The following is a 25,689-nucleotide window of genomic DNA, read 5'->3' on the forward strand; positions in this document are numbered from 1 at the left end:
TTAAGACTTGTGTGTGTGTGTTGGTCTGAGGCCCAGGTATTGCTCATGCTTTTGGGACCAAAATCTGTTTACATGGTCACATTATGGTGAGTCGTCTTCTGTATGGAGTCAAGAAGTTTATGGTGGAGATGTGTTTAAATGTTAGCTTATGGCTTAAGTACTACGTCTTTCATAGTACTGCAATACAAGCCTGTAGCCAGTCAGATTTGCCTTTAGCCTCAGCGTACCCTCAAGTTCGTCCTGTATCGTTGATTCCAAGGCCAAAACACTTGATGACACTAAGGTGCACATCTGAAGTTATGTCCCTCACATCCGCTGGTGTCCGCTAACACCTGCTAACATCTAAATGGTAGTTGGAAACTTACATTTTGCAGAAGACCTTCAAACATACAAGGGATATTCACCATCTTGTCCTATATTCTAAAATAGTTTTAGGTTTGGATTAAGGTTAAGTTCAAGTTAAGGTGAGGGTTAGGGTTAGGGTTTGGCAAGTAGTAACCACAGTTAAGGTTAGAGTAGAAAATCAATGTAAGTTGACACAGGGTTGTGTGTGTGTGTGTGTGTGTGTGTGTGTGTGTGTGTGTGTGTGTGTGTGTGTGTGTGTGTGTGTGTGTGTGTGTGTGTGTGTGTGTGTGTGTGTGTGTGTGTGTGAGAGAGAGAGTTGCCCAGGTATTACTCTGGGGACCAAAATCTGTTTACACAGTCACATTGTGGGGAGTGATCTTCCTTTGGGAGCAAAAAATCCCTGCTGTGTAAATCATGACATTTTGTGGTGAAGGCATATCGTCACCTTCCTAAAATAATGGCCTAAGTAATTTCTTGACAAACATATTTTTTTTTTGCCTAAATCATCTCCTCATGATGCTGGCCACCTCTGGTAAAATCGCCTACATCCGACAGTTTTTGTCTAATTTTCTCCATATTACATGATCTAATTAAGAAAGATTTGAATACCGTATTGTAATCTAACCGCTAGAAATTATGTGTATAACTAAAAAATTACAAAGGATCCTCTTTACAACAGCTTGTGCACCCCTAGGGGTGCATGCACACCACTTTGGGAATCCCTGATGTAGCTTAATACAAGTGACCACGAGGCAATGAATGTTTTTCAGAATGATCACACATTTGTGACTGTACACCTCAAAGGGTTGAAATGTTTTTCCTTTTTGGTAGGAGATGCACTTGACAATTCTGACACCAATCAGGCCTCATCCACTCAAAATGACAATGAGGCAGGTAGGTAGGTTAAGGTTAGTGTAAGGGTTAGGAGTTATGCAAGTAGTAACATGGTTAAGGTTAGAGTAAGGCTCTAGAAAATCAATATAATGTAGTGACACTGTGTGTGTGTGTGCCCCACATGCACAACACAATATCCTAGAAAGAATCATAATCATAGTTGTCATTGCACCATAATACAACAAATGCATCTGCTACATATGTTAAGTAGGCTCTGTAGCTGCAGGTCTTCTCTTCCCCATCAACATGATCCACTGCAGATCAGTTACCCAGAGCTGCAGCCTGCAGGAGAGAGGTGAGGTGCAGTATCGTGCACATATAGGAAAATGATGAACAGCAGCAGCAGGAGCAGGAGAAGTGGGACTGAGGTAAGATATCTAAGACCTTTTTTATTTCAATAAGGAAAAGTAAATACTGAATTGAGCCACGCTTGTCCGTGTGCAAGACGGAATTTGGTATGTTCAGTTGTGGGGTGCTCAACTTACAGCTGCAAGAAACCAAAGACACATTAGCAGGGAAGCTGGGATCCAATATTTCTCAGGTTTCTCTTTCTTGCGTTCTTACAAGTGATTGTTAATTGGAGTCGAAAAATAGTGTGGAAACATGACCCAAAAAGAGCCAAACAAGTGCATGGACATGAAAGCAAAGAGCATTTGGTTAATATAGTTGAATTTAATACATCAGTAAAGCTGCATTGCTGTATTTTAATGTAAAATGCGATCCAACTTTAAATGCAAAAACAGAAAGTTTGCTGAATGCTGAAAATATTGCATGTAAACACAGAATCAAGTAAATACAGGAAAACATTCAAACAGACAGCTCATGTCTGGTGCAGGCATGCTGGGTCAGATGGCAGCAGTCTGGTTCAGATGAGGCTTGAAGCACTGTTGGCACCTGAGTGACCTTATAAATAATGTATAACCTCCTTTGTTTCCATTTCACTGGCCAAAATACACACACAAAACACATGCACACATAAATACATACACGCACACTGAGTTTACTTTTACATAATGTCATCCCACTGCGTGCCACAACGAGGCTGTACCAGGACACTTCCTGTTTATTGTGTTATTTTATGTGGCGAATGAAGTTGCCATTTGACAAGTAATTGCAATGTATGTTAGTTCGGCGCTGTATCCGGTTTTACAGGGCAAGGAAATAGACTTCAATGTGTCGCCTACATAGTCACTGTCCATTTAATTTCAGATGGATGCGTGTGTGTTTGGGGAAGAGGGGAGGAGGGAGGGAGAGGGAGAGGGAGAGAGAGAGAGAGAGAGAGAGAGAGAGAGAGAGAGAGAGAGAGAGAGGGAGAGAGAGAGAGAGAGAGGCCCTGGCTGCCAGATACTTCCCTGTGACCGTCAGAGCTCAGGCAGCAGATGCAGAATGTAATACCCTTACGCTCGATAAAATGAGCAATTGGTCTCATTTGCAATGTGTCTCCCATCAGTGTGAGTCAATAAGAGTGGAATCAATCCACAGTTGTTCTGCAAGGTGCAGATCTTATATGCAGACTTTCCACTAGCTTTTAATATCGGCGCCTGTGTTACACTGAAATCTAAGAACAATCAGATTTTGTGTCGGATTTCAGCGCAGCACTATAGCACATTCTTGAACTTAACCTTTTTCCCCTTTTTTTTTGTGTCGCTGCTCACTTGTTTTTTTCCGAGTGCCATAACAGGATAGAGTATGATCTGAAACAACCATGTTTGCTTTGCACTGTGTAAGGCTGTAAAGCTAAAGGCCCTACAGAGAATCACGGAAATTAGATTTACAGTTGGGTCGATCCTCATGTGGAGGAGAGCCAGAGTTTGAGGTGAGAGAGAGGAGAAGGCTGCTGATAGGACATGATGGATGGAAATCAAGGAAGTGCTGATGTATAAGAAGAAGAAAAAAAGCATACACTCATACAGTTACAGATGTGAGTTCATTTGCCTTTGAATCTGCTGCTGAACAGTAGTCAATTAACTAAATAATACATGCAGAGTCTCACCATTAAGTGGTGTCTTGTATTGTTGCTGCAAAGAGCTCTCTACAGGTCAGATACAGAGCTTAGCCTTTCAAAGCAGCAGTCTCAGTAGCTGACATGCAGGTATGTAGCTTAACGGCATCAGTTAGTGTGACGATGTGGGAAAAGGGGAGAAGTTTAGGATTAGGTGTGCGAGTTGAACGAGTTCATTTCTTTGGCTTGGAAGTCGGCCAGAACTTTGAGTTGGTCTTTGATTAGAAAATGAAAATCAGTTTTTATGGTTCAGTTAAGTTCACGGTTTGCGTTCAATCTCTGGATATTTGGGCGTTACAGCCTTTCCAGTTGCACTGCAGCTCTCTCTTGCACAGACATAAAGGTAGCTGTTTATGATGGGGATGTAGTTTTATCCACTCATGAGAGAAATGGAAGCGGGAGGCGGTGGGTGTTAAGGATCAGTCTTTCATTTGTTTTAAAGCATAGCATTAATTGGCACCAGTTTAAATCTCTGACCCGCTTTGACTGATCTCTCTGTGATTTAACTGCAGACCCCTGCACTTAAAAATACAGATCAGGTGAATTTAAATGTGGTTTCCTAAGGGGGCTGTTGGGCCTTGGTGGAGGTATACACTCCACTGAGTGCCCTTCTAGTTGTTACAATAATAATATTGACCATATCCTAGGGTCAATTTTCCAGGAATTATTTATTATCTAGCATTTAAAAATATACATTATTAATTTATGAAATCTTTATCTGTCAGTAGCTGGTCAAGTTTCCAGTTTAAATAAATTATTATGACTGATTTGATTCCTTTCTAACTCTCTTTCTCATTTTCTCTGAATTGTAATATTAGTGCATAGAAAGCAGGATATGTGAGATATTATTGCTGTGACGCATAACTGAGAGTTAATTCAAATTCAAACAACTTTTCTCTCTCAGCCCTCCCTCCTCTCCTCCTCCTCACCCCCCTCCTCCCCCGTTCTCTCTCCTCTGTGTGTCCCCAGAGTCTGTTTCAGACAAGGAATGCGGTGTGAATAATTCATCTCAAAAATAAGCAATGAAATCCAGGACCAGCAGAGAGCGATTGCCTCGATGAAGACCTTTCATTTTAGATTCCGCAAAAATAACAATAGATCCAGTGTGTAGAATGTTTTTTTTTCACACCATGTAACAGTGTTTCATACCACAGCTGATATGTTTCTATTATCTTTCCTCTGCTGTGAGTTATTGTCCTATGTCATCACCCATATGATATGAGTAGACAGCAGGATTAATCCTGACAAAAAGCTTGGACTCTGTATCTCAGCCTGGTGTGTACACAGGACAAGAATCATATATACAGTGCGTGAAAAAAGTTCATGATGTTTGTTGGGTGAAATTTGGAGCTAATTCATGTGCTGTGCTTCTAGACGTCCTGACTGCACGTTTCCAACCTGCGATCTCACAACAAGCATTATCTCACTGTGGTCTGTTGACTCTGGGATAAAGGGCTTTCTTTGAAAAAGCTTGTGTTGGAGAGCAGAATGGCTGACCCTGACACGTCATGACAGTGTGCCATTTGTGGCGTTTGGCACAAATCATAGTCACAAGGGCACCGCGCTACTCTACGTGGCTTTTTTCCCATGGAATGTGACGAAACATGTTCAGAGGATCCGCTTAATATGAGTCGTAATGTGCCATAGGGCATCGTGGCTCTGAGAGTAGAGGATTGACAGACATATTAAAAGTATTCTGCGTGTCGTCAGGATGTCTCTGCAGTGTTCACATGAAGCTAAGCCAAATTATAAAATCTAAACTAATAGGTCAGTTGCTGGATGAAGGATTTGGATGTAACCACACGTGCTAAAAAGCAATTGCTTATCAAAAGAATTAAACACGTCTTGTCCAGTGGTTATCACAGGAGTGAGAAAAAATCTCATCAAAAATAATTACTGCACAGTGCAAGTTCTTCAGCCACAGGGATGGTACAGCTTGTACTTCCCTGTCATACATCAACTTAACTCTGCCAGCTGATAGTTGAGAATCGGCTGAAGACTTTGTAATTCAGCTGTAGCCTACCCTGTAGCAAATTAGAGGGTGCAGCTCTTCTTGTCTCTCTTCTAGTCTCCATCCCCTGAGTAGAGCAAAGACAGTTCCCACCAGCTCTGTGGTTAGGTTTTCTTCTGACAAACTACACTTTCAGCAGCTGCAGGGCTGTGTTGTGAGAAAAAAACAAGGAGGCTGTAGAGTCGAGGAAAAGACTGTGAGCGCTGCTGATTATTTCATGTTTGCAGAGGGTGAATAGTATTTTGGCCTTGATGTGACAGAAGCTGCAGTGAGGTAGCAAGGTCCAAGTGGATGTTTGTGCATCATCAGTGCTTCATTTCAAAAGAGAAAATAAAGTTAATTCTTTATTAATAAACACACCATTTATCCTTTTTTTAAAATCCTTTCAGTTATCACCTGTTATGTCATAGAGAGGATGCAGCCTAAATCATTCTCCTCTATTTGAAGTCCCTGCTTCATAGTTTATGTAATATAATAATATACATGCATCCATCCATTAGCTATACTATTTATCTTTGGAGGGTCGCAGGGGGGCTGATACACATATCATGTGATATGGTCCATGTCGTGAGCTGCTCGATATGTAGTAAGTACAGTTTTAGTGAATTTCGTTTCAGAAAGCAGGATTAATGAGTCAACAGTTTGTCAGTGCGGTGAGGGTGATATATGAGCGGGAAACAGTAAATAGTAAAAGTGCAGCTCCCAGCGACACATGCTCAGAGCAGTGATTTGATGCGGCAAAGAACAAGACAAACTGCAGATGTGATGGTTTCAAATCATAGCTCTTGGAAAGTCTGCTCCTGCTGACTTGGTCATGTTCACCACCGTTTATTGGGTCTGTTACCAGCGTGTCTGAATGTCTCTGCTGTACTAATGGCTCTGATTTCAAAGGTCACTCGTCTGTAATGGCTGTTCGCTGTGCTAATTAGGTAAGAACGATAACCAGATCCTCGCCATCACTGCACAGGAAGCACAAAATGTAATGCTGGTGTCATCAACATGCTTCCTTGGTGCTCTACTGGGAGAAATCAGAGCAGAGAGCATGCCTCTTTGTTTATTTCGAGGCATTCTTCTTGCAGGCGTTATCTCAAAGCCATAAACATTATCTCCATGTCAATTACTTTCTTCTTTCCCCAGGCCTCCCCCCCAGCCCCACTCAACTTGAACCACTATGCTAATAAGAAGAGTGCAGCTGAGAGCATGCTGGATGTGGCTCTGCTGATGGCAAACGCCTCCCAGCTGAAGGCTGTGCTGGAGCAGGGGCCGCGTCTTTCCTTCTTCACCCCCATCGTCACCCTAATCAGCATCTCCCTCTGTCTGCAGGTCACAGTCGGGGTCCTGCTTATCTTCATAGGTGAGAAATTACGCAGAGGCCGAGCCCTTTTGTCAGACCAGAGTTAATCTTTGTTGTCGGCGGCTTCACTTCACATCTCTCAACATTCACCTGCTTTTCGTGTTTCATCATCTGACCTGCAGCAAGATTGAAGCCCACCACATATAACCTTTTGCCCCATACGGTGCATCCCCCTCGCCAATGTCAAGTCCATAAATCCTCCTTAACAAACAACCCATTACCAGCAGGTAACCATGGAAACCAGGCCTGACACCAGGTCAGAGTTCATATGTGTTTACAGCTGCTGGGAGTCAAGGGAAGGGGAGGTGATTATGTTTTCTCTCTCTCTGTTGTGGAGTGAGGAAACGTGTCAATAGTGTTTTGGAGTAAATGGAAACTGACAAAAAGAGATCACACATCCAGAGATGCAACTTGAGGAAGTCTGCATTAACAGCCACAACTGCAGTTTGGAAAAACAGGTCCATTCAGATGGAAAGATGTTAGTGCAGTTCATTTTGTCTATTGGACAGCAGGTCAGTGAACTTTAACCAAGCCACACTGACTCATCTCAGCTCCAGCTGGAGGAGCAAATAAAAGAACTAGATTGGCAGTAAATGGGTTGTTTTTATATAACTCTTTTCTAGTCTTGATGACCACATAAAGCACTTTACAGTACGTTAGCCATTCACCCATTCACACACATATTCATACAGTGCATCTATATGCAGCAATACAATTTTTTTATGAGGGGCAATTCGGGGTTCAGCATCTTGCCCAAGGACACTTCGGCATGCAGATGGGGAAGACAGGGAACATACCACTGACCTTCTGGTTGAAGGACAACCGCTCTACCACTCAGCCACAGCTGCCCAGTAGAGAGCATAGCTCTGCCAAGGCCCAACAAATTCAGTGAAGCGGCACCAAATTTAACACATTCATAGATATCAGTTTTTTTCCCTCACAATCCATCTTTAATTCCCTGGGGAATTGATGAAAATGTAAAAAAGAACACCCTGTATCTCCCAATGTTAAAGAAAGTGAAAAAGTAATTCCTGGATTCTGCCTCTAATCCGATAAGATAATGAATGTCATGATATGGGGCTATACAAATAAAGTTGAATTGAAATTGAATTGAATTGAATTGAATCTGGATCTGCAACAAAATGTCATGGGTTCTTCCTTGGGTCAGGCCCCACCCCTCCCCACCTCTCCCACCCTGTGAACTAACAATCAAACAAACAAACGAAACATAACTTCTTGGCGGAGTTAATAATGTCAGTATCCTCTCCACCACCCTGTGTATCTCTTTCATTTATATCCCAAAATAACAGTTATGTTGGAACACATACATATGAGTTCATGGTTTAGCCTCACATTGGATTAAAGGTCTCTTTTCATATATTTCTGTTTACAGGCAAATTAGTTTTTGAAAAGAATAACTTTTATTATTGTAATCATTCGTAACTCTAATTCTAATTTCCCTGTGTTTTCAAGGCTCACATGTCAGAGAGAAGGCTGGTCAGCATGTGAAAGTCATCACACATTTATGAACGCCTGCCCCCTTTGACCCCCCCACCTCCATTCACCAAATCCTCTGACTCCACTGCCCCATCCTCCATGAACACCCCCCCCCCCTCCCCTCCCAGAATATCACATATCTCATTCTTATTGCTCCTTCCATTTCTATTCCTTCATTTTCTTTGATTGGTCTGTACCCTCTCTGCTTCCCCTCCTCGTTCTGTCCCCCTCCTCTCTACCAGTGGATCCCGCTCTGTCTAATGGAACCAGTGGTGCGTGATGTGAGTGGCCTACATACCACCCCCATAACCCCCCCGCCAAACCCACCCCAGCCCACCCCAGCCAGGACACACACACACACACCCAGGCGGGGTCTTTACACTGTTTAACCTTTACACTGTTTAACACACACACACACACACACACACACACACACACACACACACACACACACACACACACACACACACACACACACACACACAAACATTAAAATGTCATGATCTACATTAAATCATTATTTAAAGACCCATCCCTGTGATGATAAAGATGAAAACTTTAATATATACATGTAACAATCAATAATCACAACATGGAATAGTTGCGTGTTTGTCATTGTGTTTGATTAAATTGTTAAATAGCACAAATGATATGAATCAGGAAACACAAGCTTCCCTTAATCAGTTTCTCTCTTCCCTGTATTGTTCCTACTGTGTTTTTTGAATCAGCAATATTTGGAGTCGTAATAGAAAGTAAAGACTCTGTATATGTTAATGGAAACATGCAACTAATACAAAACAACCAACAGACTTTATACCACAAATACACACAATAGTCAAATTATTTGTGCATTTAAAATCTCAAAAATAATTTGAGTTGTGTATTTCTTACATTATCATATCAACTTATTTCTTATATTAGGATATTTTGTATTTTTGGAATTATTTTCCTGCCTCAAACTACCCATGAGGTATTTTGAAATGAACTGAAAATGTTGACATATCTTTTCTCATCTACTTTGTGATGGATTATAATTAAATGTTAGTGTTTGGTAAATGTTCCCAAAATGGACATGTAATTGTTCAAATCTAAAATTGTATTATACAGATAACACTTGATAACAATAATGTTTAGGTTGCCAGGTTGTGGAAAATCCTCCTTCAGTAGCATCAGGGAGACTCTTCCATCGACTCATCTGTCGCTCCAACATCCAGCTGATCAGCGAAACACTGACGCATATTCCTCTTTTATCCTCGTGTGCTTTTGTCAAAATGAACATTTGATACCCTGCATTTTTGTGGAATCACTCGAGCACAGGAGAACTCCCTTAACCCAGAATTAAGTATATATGGATTTATGGTTTACAGTAAATCTGCGTGTCATAATGAGTTGGCTTGAGTCCCAGAAGGAAGTCGATTGGTGATGTTTTATTAGAGTGTGTGTTTGTGTGTGTGTGTGTTGCTGAAGTTGGTCTCCTGGCTCTGTCCGCAGTTCGATGGAATCTGAATGACGAACGAAAGCATTGGAGGCTGGACACGATGGAAAACGTGGCCACGAGCCTGGTTTTTATCATCGTGGTGGTCAACATCTTCATTGCCGCCTTCGGAGTCAACCGGCCGAAAAGCAAAGACTGACCCAAGAACTCGCACAAAGGTTTTATGTCTCTTTTTGCTCATCATAGAGGTTCCTTATTTTCACCCTCTGTCTCTGCTCCCATCTCTCTATTCAAACAGGTTTTTTCTCTCTTGCCTTACTGTGCAGTTTGTCCCTATAGACATCCGTGTAGTCAGCATGTTTTTGGACTTCTCTTCGCCTGACCTGACCCCTGCGATCCCCCTACCTGACCTACAAACACACTGACCTCTCCAGGCACGCAGCGAAATTTCCACCAGAAAACAAACTAAAACGAAACATCTGACCGCTTTTCTTTTACTAGAAAATCTTTGTCCTCTTACAGAGAGAAAACAGCAAGCAAGAGAGAAACAGACAAAGTTTGACAAAGGGGTCTGGTGTGTGCACAACATTTGTTCCAATAGTGGACAAACAGGAACGTCGAGGCAACAGGAGTCAGGTACACTGTCTCATTTGTTGCCCGGGAGTGACCCCCAAGCACCGGCCAGACACAAACGCACAACCACAGACACACACACACACGCTGACAGCAGACGAGGCTTCAATTTTTAATCGCACTGATGACGTTCGAACTCGATGTCACGGTGCTTTTCCAGACAGCTCTGACCAGGAGGTTTCACGGGTCTGCTGAGCACATGTATGCAGAGCAGGGTGTGACTCAAATCCCTGACCCACTTCCACAGCATTAACCTGTCCAACACATCTGTCCTCAACCACAGGCGTTGTGCCTAACATTCAATTATAACAATGTTTGGTTGTGCCATGACTCCCTCTGCTACACAAGCAGAGCTGGAGTGGTGCTCTGCACCAACAGCAGCTGGTGAGTCAACGCAGCACAGACCCCAGCAGAACTGCTTGTTAAAATGAAGCCTTAATTAGACTGTGTTTCAGCCATGTCACCGAAACCCCAATTAGAGCCCAAGCAAATGCTCATTTTTTACACTTCAGCGGCTTTGCACGAGAATACGAGCGCCATCGGTTTCACATAATTACCTTCTAAAAATCCTTAAGAATATTCATGTGTCAGATCTATAATTTCATCAACGTGACTCTGACAAAGTACCATGCAGTTGACAAACCAGCGTCACCATCTCCATCCTTTCCCTCCTCCACAACTATCATTGGTAACCGTGGAAACAGTCAGACAGAGCCAGATTGATGACACACACACACACAGCCCCCCTCTGCAGATCTGCAGACTGATATACGGTGCATACATAATGTATATCATCTCGCTCCTATACTTCTGGCTCCTTCCCAGTCGTGAAGTTCAGCAGACTGACTCTGTGGGAGGTCGAACATCTGAGGGTGCAGATGATCAACCGGCAGCTTTAGGTCTCGTGAAGCCACACTATTAATAGTTCTACCTCATGGGGATGTGAATGCCAGTTTTCGAACTGAACAATCACCCCGGTGACACTTCCAGCCTCCCTTCAGCACCTCCCCATCCCTCCTCTCTCCGGCTCCCCTCTTTCATCATCTGTTGCTCTCCCCCTTTGCAGAGAAGACAGAGACGGAGAAGTGCTGCTCAGTGCCGCAGATCTCAGGAGATCAGACATCGGAGCCCTCCTCCAGAGCTGCACTTTACAAACCGTCTTAGATGTGCATATTTCCCTACTGAATTGTTATTATGAGCTTGAAAGGGCCTCGTGTACGTATGAAATGCATCCATAGTTCAAGTATTTCTCACGCTGTCAGGTAAGAAGCATTCAATTCAGTTGACTTAACTTATTCAATCAATTAGATTGTCATTATTAATTATTGAAGGCTGTCTGTTGTTAGCGATTGTCATTGTTATAGCACACCACAGCATTTTCCATCATCCTCGTATCCCTCTGTGATGTACTGAATGAGGGAGCAGTGCCCTCTAGTGGGCTCTGGGTGCAGTTGATTTACTCTGATTAATGTTTCATCATCATCTAAAAATTGACAACACAAAAAAATTCGAAGTTTAGGAGCAAAGGAAACAGTGTCAGACACAAACCTAAACAGATAATAACTGTAACAGCTGTTTACTGTAATATTTACTTTTTAAATACTTTACCATACAGTATGTTTGAAGCTAATAAAATCCATATTTCTATGATTATCATTGTCTATTGTGTCACACCAGATTAAACACTAGACTAGATTGGCAAGGCCCAAAAGTGCCCTCATGAAACCAACCACATTTAAATTCACGAGATCCGGATTTCTATGTGGAGTCAAAAATATCAGTCCCCTTAAACATGCCTGAAATTTTGTTATTGCATTGTTAAAGAAAGTGAAAAGATAATTCCTGGATCTGCCCCTTGATCCGGATCCAAACCAAAACTTAATGTTTTTTTTTTCCTGACCCATAATGCATCCACCTAAATAAACATACACACGATTAAATGAAAAGATAAACACAAACATAACCTCTTTGATGGAGGAAATAAGATTCACTTCCAGGAGATGTCAAAAAATATTTTGTGCTTTATTTGAGCAAAAGTTGAACACAGTCAATAGATAGTAAAAAGTCTCTTTATCACAGTAGTGGAAGGCACAGAGAGTGGGTGAGCTGGTGAGCGCATATGTTGTGCGATTAAGAAAAAGTAATGAAGCACGTGTTAACATACACAACACAAACACACAAGTCTGCAATAAGCCTTACTGTGTGTGTGTGTGTTTGTATAAAACTGCACCTGATTGATGTCTCCCTCATCCAGCATAAAAAAAACACATCAGTAAGTACCTGTTTACTTGTATTTGTACTTGAATGTGTTTAGTTTCATTAAAACACTTTACAGCTCTGAGAGTGTGTATGTGTTTGGCACACAAAGTGGAACATTTCCTTGCTCGCTCTTCTCTTGGGAATCGGTTCACGGCACCTTAACATCCTCATTTTCTCTGCTTTCCAAACTCAGCATAGGTAATTAAAACATCTTTAGCACCTTTACTTGTCTTGCTGCAGAGCAGTGAAGGAACGGACCGGTGCGTCTCAGTGTCTCACCGTCTGTGGAGAAATGTGGACATGGTGGTTTAGAAATGAGGAACCCAGACAGAGTGGGAAATAAGTTCTACATATGATCTATGTAGTGATATTGTTTTTGTGTGCTGGTAATTATTGTTATTCAGTAATAATTTAAACTGCCCTGTGATAAATAACCAGGACTTCATCGTCAGACACGTTCACAACAACAGGAACGTTTCTGGAGTATTTAGGTGAAGGGTGGTGTCTGAGTAGAACATGTGGGAGTCACATGTTTACAGCACGTTGACACCGACATCATCCTATCACCAAATCTCATTGTCTTCTACCTGTATGACTCCTCTTTGTCAGCCTGAGATATTTCTATTCTTCTTGTTACAAACATCCTCACCGCACCCACTAGCTCGCTGTGAGTTTACCACACATTTTCCTGCTGTTTTCTCACATGGCCTCACTCAGACATTATCCAGAGTTTTTACTAAAGGAGTAGAATGTCTGGAGCAACTGACTCAGACATTTGCATTCTCACTATAAAAGGCCCCCTGGATAATTTCAGACTAATGTTCAGAGTTCAGTGCACGCCTGAAAGCAGCCAATGACTCACCTCCATAATAGTAGAGTATCGCGATACCAGCTACAAAACTGAAACAGCTCAGGAAGAACATCGGTCCTGCAGAAGGAAAGAGGAGAGAGGAAGTTCTCATCCGTGACCGTTTGATAAATAAAACCTGTGTCAATATTGGATCAGTGAGTGGACACACGTTAAATGTGAATGGTGGGTCAGTGTCTATCTCCATAAATGTTATGAACTTGTGTGTGTCAGCACAGAGTCAGTGTCTCACTGCACGACTGATGACCCATTTCCCTGCTGACGCACCTCTGACCCAGTGGATGTGCCCCTCACTGTTCAAAGGAATTCAGGACAGAGGAAGCTGTTTTGAACGGGAGGGGTTGGGGGGGGGAGGGGTGTGGGGGGCTGCTACACATGAGTTTAACTGACCCACAAAGCCAGAGCCCTGAATTTAATGGGATGATGAATGAATGGGAGCCCACACTCTGAATCGAGGGGTTAAAAGGTTCGACAGACAACCGCGTTTGCTGAAGAACAAAGCTTATTGGGCTTAAGGGGCTTATGTGAGGATCAGAGAGGGGTACAGAGGCGCCCTGACACACACACACACACACACACACACACACACACACACACACACACACACACACACACACACACACACACACACACACACACACACACACACACACACACACACACACACACACACACGTGGAAGTGGAGTCAAGAGACAGGTGAAGCTTGTTTTGGGTCATTGACGATAAATGATTAGTTACGTTTCACTACACTGACCACTATTTTGGGAAGTATAACATTTTGGGGGGGGGGGGAGAATGACTCCCTACTTTCGCCACATGTTTCAGTTCACACTACAATACTGTGTCCTTTTTGTTTGACTGCTGTAAAATCCAGCTGGTTGGTTCACACAAACAACTGAAAGGATTTCGGCGAAACTCGGTGGAGGGATGTCAGGGAGGAACCCAATACATTTTTGTGCAGATCCAGATCAGGGGGCGGATGCAGGATCTTATTTTATTTTCATTTTCTGCTTTGTGAGTTGGAGCATTTTTCAACATTTTCCCAGAGAATAATTCATTGATCTTGATGAAAAAACAAAAATCTGGCACCTTTAGGGGACTTGACACAACGATGTGTGTGGGAAATTCGGTTCAGCTTGACTGAATTTAAGGACTGTTGGGCCTTGGCAGAGTAATGCGCTCTGCTGAGTGTCTTTATAATACGTTTTGCTATAACCACATTTCACACACAACCACATGCAGTTCTGAGCAGGGACATTGAGAGACATTGAGGGATGAATGCCAACAGTAATGTATTTATGAGCTCTGGAATCCAATCAAATATACATCATTCAGGTCTATATCAAAACAGTCAAGGATATTGAAGAAAGAATAATGTGAATTTTGTGGTTTCTTGGATTAACAAGGTTGTTTTTTATAATACAGTAGAGAGGAGGCCAATAGGTTTCTGTTTGCAGCTTCATTTCTATATGATGACAACATAGACTTGACAAAATCTAATGCTGAATGATGGATTACCCCAAAATATATATATATATAAAAAAGAATTTGATTAAAGAATAGAATTACTGTGAAGTATACTGTATGTGGATTATAGTAAATGGCCTAAAATGTGCAAAACTACCAGTATGTTTCTTTAGATTAAACCAACATGTAAACTGCAAATACCTAGATTTAAACTTGTAAACATGTAGATTATTGGATTTACCTCTGTCATTGAGCACAAATCGCTCGGGGTGGATCACCACACTGTTTGTCCACTTTGGATCTGCGATCTCTGGAACAGAAAGTGAAAATGTTTAATCTGTAAACATCGGACTAAAAATAAATCACAGCATGTGGTGAGTTGGATCATCTAGTGAACAACAGTTCAGGCAGTGCATCAACTTCTCTCCTCTTAAGGAGGATAAACCTACATTAGAGCCAGAGAGGGCCATCACACAGCAGGGGGTCCACTGTTATAGAACACTGGGGGACTGTGCTCGTGTGATATAGTGTCTCACATGACGTGACAGAATCAGGAGGAGGTGATGCACTTATGGATAAATGCACTTAGGGCTGGGCAATAAATCAATATCAATAATCACTGCAATATAATTTTCATCAATAGCAATATAAAAAAAGTCCAATATATATATATATATATAGCGATATGTAAGGATGTGTAACATATAACTGATTTAACTCCGATTTGTAAAGTCATTCTCTCATGATAATTATCTCTAGATGTGAGAAAGATGAGATGAGAGAAAAGCAGAGTTAAAAACACCAGATGATGCATTCTGTGAATTACTACCTCTAAGCTCAGACAGTTTCTGAAACCCCCCAGATGATGTGTGTGAACAGTGGAATATGACTATTCCACACACTTCACGTTCTGCTTTCATTTACCAAGAAATACTTCATGTCACTATAGTTACACTGCTGTCATTCTACTCTCCATTTAAATTGTCTCCACACTAAAGTACTGAATGGTATGTCTGCATTCAGGCTTAAAGATTCTAAATTAAATAGATATTTTCACAGATTTTAGTAGGTGGATATTTTTCTATCATTCAACTTGATTTCTTTAAGCCCCAGCAGCTCAGCCTAGACTGAAACTGGACGAGCAGTGTGTTTTTCTGCACTAAAGTTCATTCAGATATGAGTCTGCAAGGAAACATCTTTTGAAAAGAGCACCTCCCTTGAAAATCCACAGAAGAAGAGGAAGAAGGCGGCGGCCTTCTCAGTGTTTTACCTCTTTGTCTGGCTCTGCTGGGCAGGCTGGAGTAGACGTCCTCAGCCTGAATGTGAAGTCCTCTATAGAACTCATGACATGTGTCCTCTCCCTTCCCATACAGGTGCTTCAGCAGCTCGGCTAACCGAACCTTGGTGGGTACGCTCAGGTTCCTGAACTGCAGAGACACACATGCTGAATCACGTCACTGCTCATGTGCAACATGTTTCTGTTCCAATTCAACATTATATGTAGATACCTCCACCAAGGCCCTGAAGTCAGCTTCAATTTAATCAATGTACTCTTTGATATCAGTCACCTGAAATGCCTGATTTATTTGTTTTTTATCGAGAGCCATGAATGATTCTCTGGGAAAATGGTGACAATGAAGAGATCAAAATTCCTGGATCCCCCCCTGCTCTGGATCCTCACCAAAATGTACTGATACCACATCCTTCCACCAAATTTCGTTGTGATCCATCTCTGAGTTTTTCGTTATCTCGCTTAAAAACAAACCAAAATGGACAGGGGTGAAAACATAAACTCCTTGGTGGAGGTAATTAACCAATTCCAGTGTAAGGACATGCTGACTTTGAAAACATACAATAAGTGTACTGACCCTGCGGGCTTCTTTGTCACTGAGTATCTGGGGGTAGATTCTGTTCAGCTGCAGCACGAGTGTGTCAACAAGTTCAGTGTCCATCCTCAGATCTGAGCACAGGAACTTGGCATCTCTCTGAAGCTGCTCAAGGTAAAAGTCACTGTCTGGTCAAGGAAGATTTAAATGACAACGTTTTAATAAAGGGAGACAAGCAGGAGACAGTGTCCACTTTATCCCTAATAACTTTGAACCTGTTCTAATCAGAGGTCTGCAGATTTTAGGTCTGATCGTAAGTCCTTTCTTTGTAAGCTGGGCTTGGCATCAGCTCCGCTCTGAAAATAAGTGACTAAGAGGTTTATTCTCGCTTTAGGAAGGTGAATACACTTCCTGCAAAATCCTTCATTTGGCCACATTCATTTAAATAGATTAATGCTGAGGTGAAAATCAGGTTGCAATACTGTTTGAGTAACAAGTCTGCGAGTTACGGTTTGCATAAGCACCAAAAAGAGGGTACAATATAAAGCCTGGGATGTGTTTGGTGTTGACTGATTAAATTCTTTATTATGACACTTTTAAATTTCTTTCTGAATGCTTCTTTTTTTGTAATGTCTCCCTGACTTTCTGGAAAAATAAATCCTACAGGGAAAATGTGTGTTTGCAGGTGATCCTAAACCGCATGAAGAGAGATACAGCAAAAAGGTTATGAATCAAAACTGTGCAGGTAGAAATTCCTGAAGTAGCAGTTTACATTTATCATCACAACAACAAAGTGAGGCAGGATAAGCTGGACAACAGTTATGTAATGTGTAGTTTCACAAACACTTCTTCCACTGTCGCTTTAATTGTAGTTCTTTAAGAATGAAATAGAGGTCTGACTGTGACTGACTGATAATAAAACAGATCTTTAACTATGGCCAACATTCCCCTATAAAACTACATTTAAATTCACTAGAGCCAGATTTTTATTCTGCACTAAACTATACTCTCTCATAAATATCAGTCCCCTAAACATGTTAGATTTTTTTAAACAAATCAAGATCAGTGAAATATTCTGGGAGAAATCTGGAAGAATGTTGAATGATGATATCTCACAATGTTACAGAAAGTGAAACACCCACTGATCCGGATCTGAACCAGAACCTATCAGCTTCTTCCTTGGATCATGACCCACCCCTCCACACAAAAACACTGAAACCTACAATCAATACAAAAAATAAACAAACAAATAAAAGAAAAGCAAACAAACAAATAAACATGGATCTATTAAACCCCTCAGATATTTTAAGTCTTGCACTAATGGTGAGAAGCTGCTCCCATACACTGCTTCATATAAAGGACAAATCAATACACATCATTAATTATTGCTACAACTAAAGTTAAAAATGTGAATATTACGCAACAGGTGGCGCGCGCACACTCTGACTGTGGACGAGCGCGCACGGTTTCACTGTCAACGCTCCACAACAGGACTAATAAACATCTTAACCCTTCATTCACAAACCTGTCATACTGACACACAGCCGACGTGCGGGACTGGTCCTCACCCACCAGCAGCAGCAGCAGCCTCCCCCGGTGTGAGACTTCCTGTTGTCCCCGGTGTCACGGTCCCTGCTGCCCGCTGACATCAGCACGTTGGACCGCTGCACCGCCCCGCGCCGCCCGGTGCCACATGACCGACCTCAGGGCCACATGATGGCGATTATCAGGCCGCAGACAGTGACCGAGAGACTGAGCTGGAGATTATCAGGAGCAGCACGACACGAGCTCCGTGGAGCAGACACTGTCACTTATCGTTCATTTCAATCCATTCTGCCATTTGTACAAATAATAATAATGATAATAAGTTGAGTGCATTCCTTTACATCTTAAACAACTTAGTGAAATTATCTCCAATGTCAAATCAATTCAAGTTCTTTGACAATAACACAAAAAGATTCATAGTACAAACTCAAGATCTGAATGTGACTGACAGATACTTACATCTATCTTTTACCAGAATGGCAATAATCATTATTATGTATTATTTATTATTAGAGAGAAACGTTACATCATCATACTTTTGTCTATTTATGTTGTTTTTATGTTGTTTTTATTTACTGCTGCTGATTTTATGAGAGTCACCAGTTGTTTGCCTACAATGACAATAAAGTATTCATCTATCTATCTATCTGTCTGTCTGTCTGTCTGTCTGTCTATCTATCTATCTATCCATCCATCCATCCATCCATCCATCCATCCATCCACATGCCAGATAGTTTTCATCAAGTACCATGAGTAATTAGAGAAAACGTTGAAAAACTTGTTATGGGTTCTTCCCTGACTCATATCACGTCCTCTCACCAAGTTTCTTGGTAATGCATCAGGTAGTTTTTGTGTAATCCTGCTAATAAAAGGGAAAACATAACCTCTTTATAATAATAATAATAATGTAAGTGGAGACTCTAAAATCATCATCATCACATGTTGCCTCTGTCTTTTCCATTTCCCTTTAAATCCCTGTGTTATACATCAACGTGAGGTGTTGGGCCACAAGAAGGGCAAACAGGGCAGCTTCAGCTTCAGTGACCTTTGACCCTATTCAAGTCTGTGAAACTACTACACCTTTTTTTCCAACATACATTCCCTAACCCCGGTGGAGCGCTGCCAAATAACGTCAATCCCAAATCAACCACAGGCGTTCAAAGGGGCAGAGATCTTGTGACTGTGAAGGTCACACAGCACATGATCCACATCAGTCTGCATCAACCTATTTACTCACTCGCTCACTGCTCTGTATGGAAGCATCTGCATTCGTTACGTTTGTTTCCACGTATTTATTCACATTTTCCTCCAATTTGTCATCAACCTGTACATCGATACACAGACCAGTGGAAACCACTGCACTGCAGCCGCTGCATCAAGTTGACTTGTGAGTTTGCATCAAAAGGACACGACTGCTCTCTTTACACATTGTCTTTAATTGATTTACATTCCTTAAGAAAAATATATCTACAAACAGTGTCCAGTGCCTTCCAGCTGCTCTCCTCCTGCAGGGAAAAGGGAATTTTACTGCCCTGACATTTGTTTTTCAGAGAACCTCCTCACCCGCTTTCTGTGTGTTGTGAACTATATGTCCCCATAAACACCTCAATCGCAAAACCTCATAGCAACCATTTAATTTAAGTTCGATTGAGGTCAAGAAAATCGCTCGAGCTTCTAATTACAGGGCGTGTCGTTCCGACAAGGCTGGTGTCCTGGAAGTGCACCGGCCTCTCTCGTCAGGCAGAGGGCAGTGTGCCATCACAGTTTACAAAAGGCACGTTCGTCTGAGCCTGTAAAGCCATCACACTGTAGAAGTTCACACATTAATGTTGAGTTACCACTTCCAATAGTCTTCATTCATAACACTGATGTACATATTTGGTCATTAAACGACATTCACCTCCTGTGCAACATGTCCTCACACTGATATAATCCTTATGGAGAATTCTTTGGCAGGGTTTAAATTCCTAGAGTTGCTCTCCTCTGCAGGTGCAGAGCTGCTTTCCTGTCTCCCATACTGCCACGCCACCCCAGGCCCCGCTGCTGAGATCTGGACCACGCGCGGGCTCGCAGTTTGAAAGGAGGAGGCAGGAGGTCCAGGGTACTGAGGTGGACCGGAGAGCTGCACAGATTCTGGATTTCGTGGTAAAAGAGGCTGGTCGTAGCCGGGCCCGGGGAGAGCAGCGAGCGGAGCAGCGGGGCCATATGTGCAGACGAGTCCATAGGAGTACTCCTGATGACATCTGTGGAGGGAAAGACAGGAGGATGTTTCTTTAGTGATTCTGCTCGTCTGGATGTCATCAGGGACGTCTAACCCCCTCCATCCCAAGTCAGCCCATGTCTCACCTGCAGGCCTGCATGTTGTCACACCCGGCTGGGTTGTGGGAGTCCCACAGAGAGAGCGTCTTCTCCTGGGAGTTGTTGTTGTTGTTCCTGCCTTTGTGGCTGTAGTGAGACCTGTTGTCCCCCTGGTGTTGAGTCGGCTCCTCCAATTGCCACACTTCTGACTCCCTGTTAAAAAAAAAATTCAGTTTTAACCTTCCTGGCAGTATTTCTAATGATGATTTACTTGACTTGGACTTGAGTCTTTGCATTTTATCTACTGCATAAATAAATGAAGAGGCATAAGTAGGATTTTCAATGAAGGACCTTTACTTGTAACAGAGTACTTCTACATTTCAGTATTGGTACTTTTGAGTAAACACGTTGAGTACTTCCTCCATCCTCTCTCACTCACCTCTCTTGCTTTTTCCTTTTGTCCTCCTTGATGCAGTCGAGCAAGCAGCAGGTGATGAAGGCCATGGACATGAGGAGGATAATGGCCGAGCTCACAATGGACGCCAACACGGCCACACGGAAACCATGGCCCTCGTAGGGAGCCAGAGCTGGAGTGACAGAGAGGAAGGCTGACTTGATTTGCATGTATTAGACAGCTAAAATCAGCATGTTGCAAAAACAGTGCCCTGGTTGCATGAAGGGAAGGAAAATGAAATATAAATGAAATTTGAATTATTTCCGTTCACATCTGACACCTTCCTGCTCTCTCTTTTTCCATCACAATAATAACAATGCACCTGCTTGAAATGAGTCCCCTCTACCTGCGTTAGAGTATTCTCCTTAAATGAGCTTTATCCCCGAGCAACAAATAATTTCTCTCTCAAATATGTTCACGCAAATAATTTAGAGCATTAATTATTGCTGACTACTTTAAGGGTCTTCCTGTAACATTGCCCACAGCCACAATGCCTGTCAAATAATGTTTGATATACATTCAGAATGAGCTACTGCAGTTCTGCACAAGCATTTGGAACTTCACATCTGAATCTCTCACATCTGAATCTCTCTCACACACTGAGTCGAAGCTCCATGACTCCATTGAATTACATTCATTTCCATGCATGAGGCCGATGCGAACCTTAACCATAACCACGACTTGCCGAAACCCTTATCTTACCCTTAAAAAATGTTGTTACCTTGACAATTGAATGATTTACTCTATGGGAAATTGCTTTTTGTGCCAATAATGGAAGACAAGTCCCCATGTGCAAACAGATTTAGGTCCCCACAATGTAAATAATACTGGCTGTGGATCAGGAGGTAGAGCGGGTTTTCCCACTAACCAGAAGGTCAGTAGTTCAATCCCCGACTCCTGCAGTCCACATGCAAAACACTCAAATTTCCCCTGATAGTGTGTGATGGAAGAAGCGGAGCATAGTATCGCTTTGAACGTGTGAGGGAATGGGTGAATGTTGCTTGCACTGTCTGGTGTTGTCAGTGGTTGATAAGCTGGATAGCGTTAGATTAAAGAATCCTATATTTTTGTGCTGCACTAACTCTGATATGATTCTACTTACGTGTACAGTAGTTCTCCCCGTCCCAGTGGGTGCTGTTGACGTCCATGACACACGTTAGCTCTCTCCCCACCAGTTTGTGTTTGGCCGGGCACTGCAGCGATATGACCGTGCCCACATTGGTGCCATTGCCCTGGATGATCTTCTGGGTTCCCAGGGCAGGCAGTGGCATGGGTCTGCACTGGGCCTGGGACTGACCTATAATGAAAAGCTGATGGTCAGCTGGGGATAAACCAGACTGTGTGTGCAACAAAATACTGGTACAACTCATGTAGCACAACAATTGAAGGTGAAGGGTATGAACAACAACAAAGAATGGAGCCGTGCAGATGAGATTGAGAGTGGAATGGGACAATTCTTCCATCAGCGCTGAACCCCTGTAGGGATGAACAACACTGCGTGACAAAACACTGCCCCCCCACCTCCTCGTAACAACCCCGGCACTGTACTGTAATATAATTCTAACACTATCAGAGCAGGATATGTGATAAATCATTCAAGAAAACGCCTGTAAGGCTGGTTGGAAACACACGGGCCATCTGGAGTCACGCTAGACAACCGGTTATCGTAGAGCACAGCACAGCGCTCAGCATATTACAGGAGGGAAGGTCTCAGCAGTCTGGCACCGGGACTCCACAACACAAGCATCACTTCATCATGACACAAGCTGTTGGAATGCAAATAAACATGATGACATCTATTCGGTGATTTCCAGCAGGACTGGGAAGGATAATGTGATCAGGTCCAGGAACAAAATCCAAACCAGCTTGTTTACATAGGGAAAGTTGCAGTTTTTCCTCTGAACTAAAGGAAGGAAGGAAGCGTGAGAGGCCTCATTTGTGTGTCAACACAATTCACCCACACAAAAAGTTCAGGGCTTCATGGATGGAAAGGAGGAATGGAACATAGACTGTATTTAAAGTTTGGCGACATGACAGCTCCCAAAAGTGAAGCCAAAGCATCTTAATTGGTGGTTGGCTACAGTATAGGTAGTTAAAACCTGCCGTCATGATTGACAGCTGAGACAGACTCGTGATTGGTTGTATAGCGATTGATCACTAAACTGCACAGACTCTGGCTCCAAATGCGCAAGATGGCGGCAAATTTTGGCTTTGTTTCGAGATAGTGGGAGCAAGTGGAGACATGTCATTTATCTTTATATGCAGTCTATGGAAAGGAAGGAAGGAAGGAAGGAAGGAAGGAAGGAAGGAAAGGGCGACTGAATGTAAAGATTGAAGACATAGCTTCCAAAAAATAAAGAAATAAAGAAACTAAGAAAGACGTGCACATTTCCTTGTAAAGAATAACTGCAGCTTCTGTTGACACTGGGCCAAACTCAATAAGTCTCATTTGGAATAAATCTGAAGGCCATTAGCATTAGCTCACCATATTCAAGTTTATGTAACGCAAGGACGCATTCCATTAACGACAAGCACAGAGCATCACTTTTACATAACGTGTGTTGTTGTGCGTGTGGCTGCGTTAAGTGTGTGTGCGTGTGAGATGCGTCCAGCTGTGCATGGTGCCACGAGCCCCTTTCTCATTTCCTCTTTGTTTTTTCTCTTTTTGAATCAGCCTGATCACCCAGAAGCACATGTACGGTGGGGGGGTGGGGGGGGATCACTGAATTTTCAGACATATGTCCCCTAATCTGACCACATTTCAAAACACATGCATACATGTTTACAGGATGTGAAAATGTAATAATTGATTAAATGTATATGTCTCAGAAACCAGATCACTAAAAGACATCTCATTCTATATTGACTGCAAAGTACAATCAAATAAATAATTATGCCTAAAACGGTGACTTTATGTATTTCAATTATATTACATTTCAATGTAACTTTAAAAAAACATAAATTCAATGTAAAGGGCCACTTTTAATTAAGTGTTTTCTATCATGTTGAGTTAGTGTGAATCAATGAAATAACTTCAGAATGATATGATTAAATAATGTTAAACTTATTCATAGAGATAAACATTAAACACACAATTTATTTGATGTATTCACACTAACTTGATACATTGAACTTGTGTAATTAAATAACATTTAATATGTAATTGAAATACATAAAGTTAATAATAATCTTGTGTATTAAAGTGTATTATGGAGCTGCTGTCACACTAAACATTGTCCCTAAATGAATATTGCACAAGAGCATTATAAGAGAAATATGAGTTTACTATTACACACTAACTAAATGTTGTGGGGTCAGTGTTTGAATACCTGAATATTCAGTCAGGCCTATAATTGTGTTATGAAACGGAATAAGTGCAAAGTGCCAAAAACAAACCATCGCCTTACGCACAAACCTACACTGGACCCAAGTATGAATGTGTGTATTTCATGTCCTACCTGAGTTATTCTGGCGTCGACCTCCATCTCTGTATGTCCCGTCGGTCCTGGACACATCTGCCACAGAAGCTGTAGCCGCTGACATCGCGCTGACAGACGGACAGACGCCCCCACACTCCGCGCTCCTCTGGCTGTGCTCCTCTGTGCCCGGCACTGGGTAAACAAGCCTGGATCCCGTTCAGCTGGAGCTTGTCTGTGTGTGTGTGTTTGTCTGTGTGATCCTGTGTGTGTGTGTGCGTGTGTGTGTGTGTGTGTGTGTCTGTGTGTGTGTTTTGTCTACCACCTCCCACAATCCCTCCTCACTTTCTCTCACGCCAGCTTTTCGGACTGCGCGCCTGCGGATGAAACGTGCGCTCGGGAGGACGCAGCCAGACGAAGTGATCGACCGGGACCTCGTTGAACGACGCGACAATGACTGTGTGGATTAGAGCGGGTCAGGTCGAGTGGGATGTCAGAGCCGTGGACAGGACGAGCACCTCCAGCAGAAATAAGCTGCTGCCCGTGGGCAGGATGTGGCACCGCTGCTCTCTGAGCCTATCAGGACGTGGTGCCTCAGTCAGCTCTGGAAATACGCAAAACACACATTGAAAGTGTAGAAAACCTGTTTCTAAATGTCCTTAACTTGACTTGGAGACATGTAAAGGAGAAGTGTGAGAAAGAGGAAGGCATCTGTGCGTATGTGTGCCAGACCAATAGGTCAGGCAAATTGACTGTGTCACTGTCTCTTTGTGCTTCTACAGTTGTGACTGTTTCTAAAGTTCTTACTTCTCCTTCTATGTCTGACTGAGTCACAGTGAGGTAAGGCCTGAGGTTAACACGCTAACAGGTGAAATGGATGATATGAATCATGTAATGGTTAGTTTGACAAGCACACGATTCACTTTCACAGTTACAAACTCGAAAACCAACTCTACCTCTACCCTCACTCACGGCCCTCTGTCCCTGCATCATCTCAAGGATGTTATTATCCAGGGAAAGTTTTATATACAACCCTCACTAACCCAATGACAACAGTGAAAAAAAAATAAAAAAAATAAATGGGAAAAAACAAACAAACCACAGAGCAAACAGGTAAAATAAATAGAAACTGTACAACACACACAACAAATGTACTATTACAATCATAGGACAAATATAATATAATATAAAATATAAAATATTGCAATATAGGTTGATATACAGCATGAAGAATCAGCTGCCTTAACTGGGGCTTCTTTACAAAATGGGAAACTAATGCATTTTATATGTAGAAATGCAATAACTTTACAGGTCCTAATATAATTTAGATGAAACAAAAACGTATGTCAAAGGGAACAAATCCATTTTTTCCACTTTAACCTG

General features: G+C 42.3%; 3 protein-coding genes across 5 annotated transcripts; 1 reads left to right on the forward strand and 2 right to left on the reverse strand.

Annotated features, from left to right (window-relative positions):
- Nucleotides 1-450: 450 nt before the first annotated feature.
- Nucleotides 451-16,304, forward strand: LOC117765053 (ninjurin-1-like). Of its 2 annotated transcripts, XM_034591288.1 has the most exons (5): nt 451-464; nt 1,382-1,607; nt 6,390-6,606; nt 9,595-9,756; nt 16,141-16,304. In XM_034591288.1, exons 2-4 carry the CDS (start codon nt 1,566-1,568, stop codon nt 9,735-9,737), a joined length of 402 nt encoding a protein of 133 aa, XP_034447179.1. In that variant the 5' UTR covers nt 451-464; nt 1,382-1,565; the 3' UTR covers nt 9,738-9,756; nt 16,141-16,304. The 2 variants fall into 2 exon arrangements, with proteins under 2 accessions (XP_034447179.1, XP_034447178.1); XM_034591287.1 differs by lacking the exons at nt 451-464; nt 1,382-1,607 and having other exon boundaries at nt 1,711-6,606.
- LOC117765051 (sushi domain-containing protein 3) lies at nt 6,672-24,984 on the reverse strand. 2 transcript variants are annotated; one of them, XR_004614493.1, is made up of 7 exons: nt 24,349-24,984; nt 21,993-22,187; nt 20,876-21,023; nt 20,485-20,649; nt 19,566-20,381; nt 13,332-13,339; nt 6,672-6,682 (listed from the first exon to the last, which is right to left on the reverse strand). XR_004614493.1 is itself a non-coding variant. In XM_034591285.1 (5 exons), exons 1-5 carry the CDS (start codon nt 24,431-24,433, stop codon nt 20,057-20,059), a joined length of 918 nt encoding a protein of 305 aa, XP_034447176.1. In that variant the 5' UTR covers nt 24,434-24,984; the 3' UTR covers nt 19,562-20,056. The 2 variants fall into 2 exon arrangements, 1 of the variants encoding a protein (XP_034447176.1); XM_034591285.1 differs by lacking the exons at nt 6,672-6,682; nt 13,332-13,339 and having other exon boundaries at nt 19,562-20,381.
- LOC117765052 (caspase recruitment domain-containing protein 19-like) lies at nt 12,179-18,239 on the reverse strand. Its single transcript, XM_034591286.1, is given in 7 exon segments — nt 12,179-12,659; nt 12,662-12,712; nt 13,293-13,358; nt 15,009-15,077; nt 16,038-16,194; nt 16,636-16,781; nt 18,119-18,239. Coding segments are annotated over 7 exon segments (558 nt in total). The 5' UTR covers nt 18,126-18,239; the 3' UTR covers nt 12,179-12,597.
- Nucleotides 24,985-25,689: the final 705 nt, after the last annotated feature.

This window comes from Hippoglossus hippoglossus, chromosome 7 (assembly GCF_009819705.1).
Source record: "Hippoglossus hippoglossus isolate fHipHip1 chromosome 7, fHipHip1.pri, whole genome shotgun sequence".
NCBI lineage: Eukaryota > Metazoa > Chordata > Actinopteri > Pleuronectiformes > Pleuronectidae > Hippoglossus > Hippoglossus hippoglossus.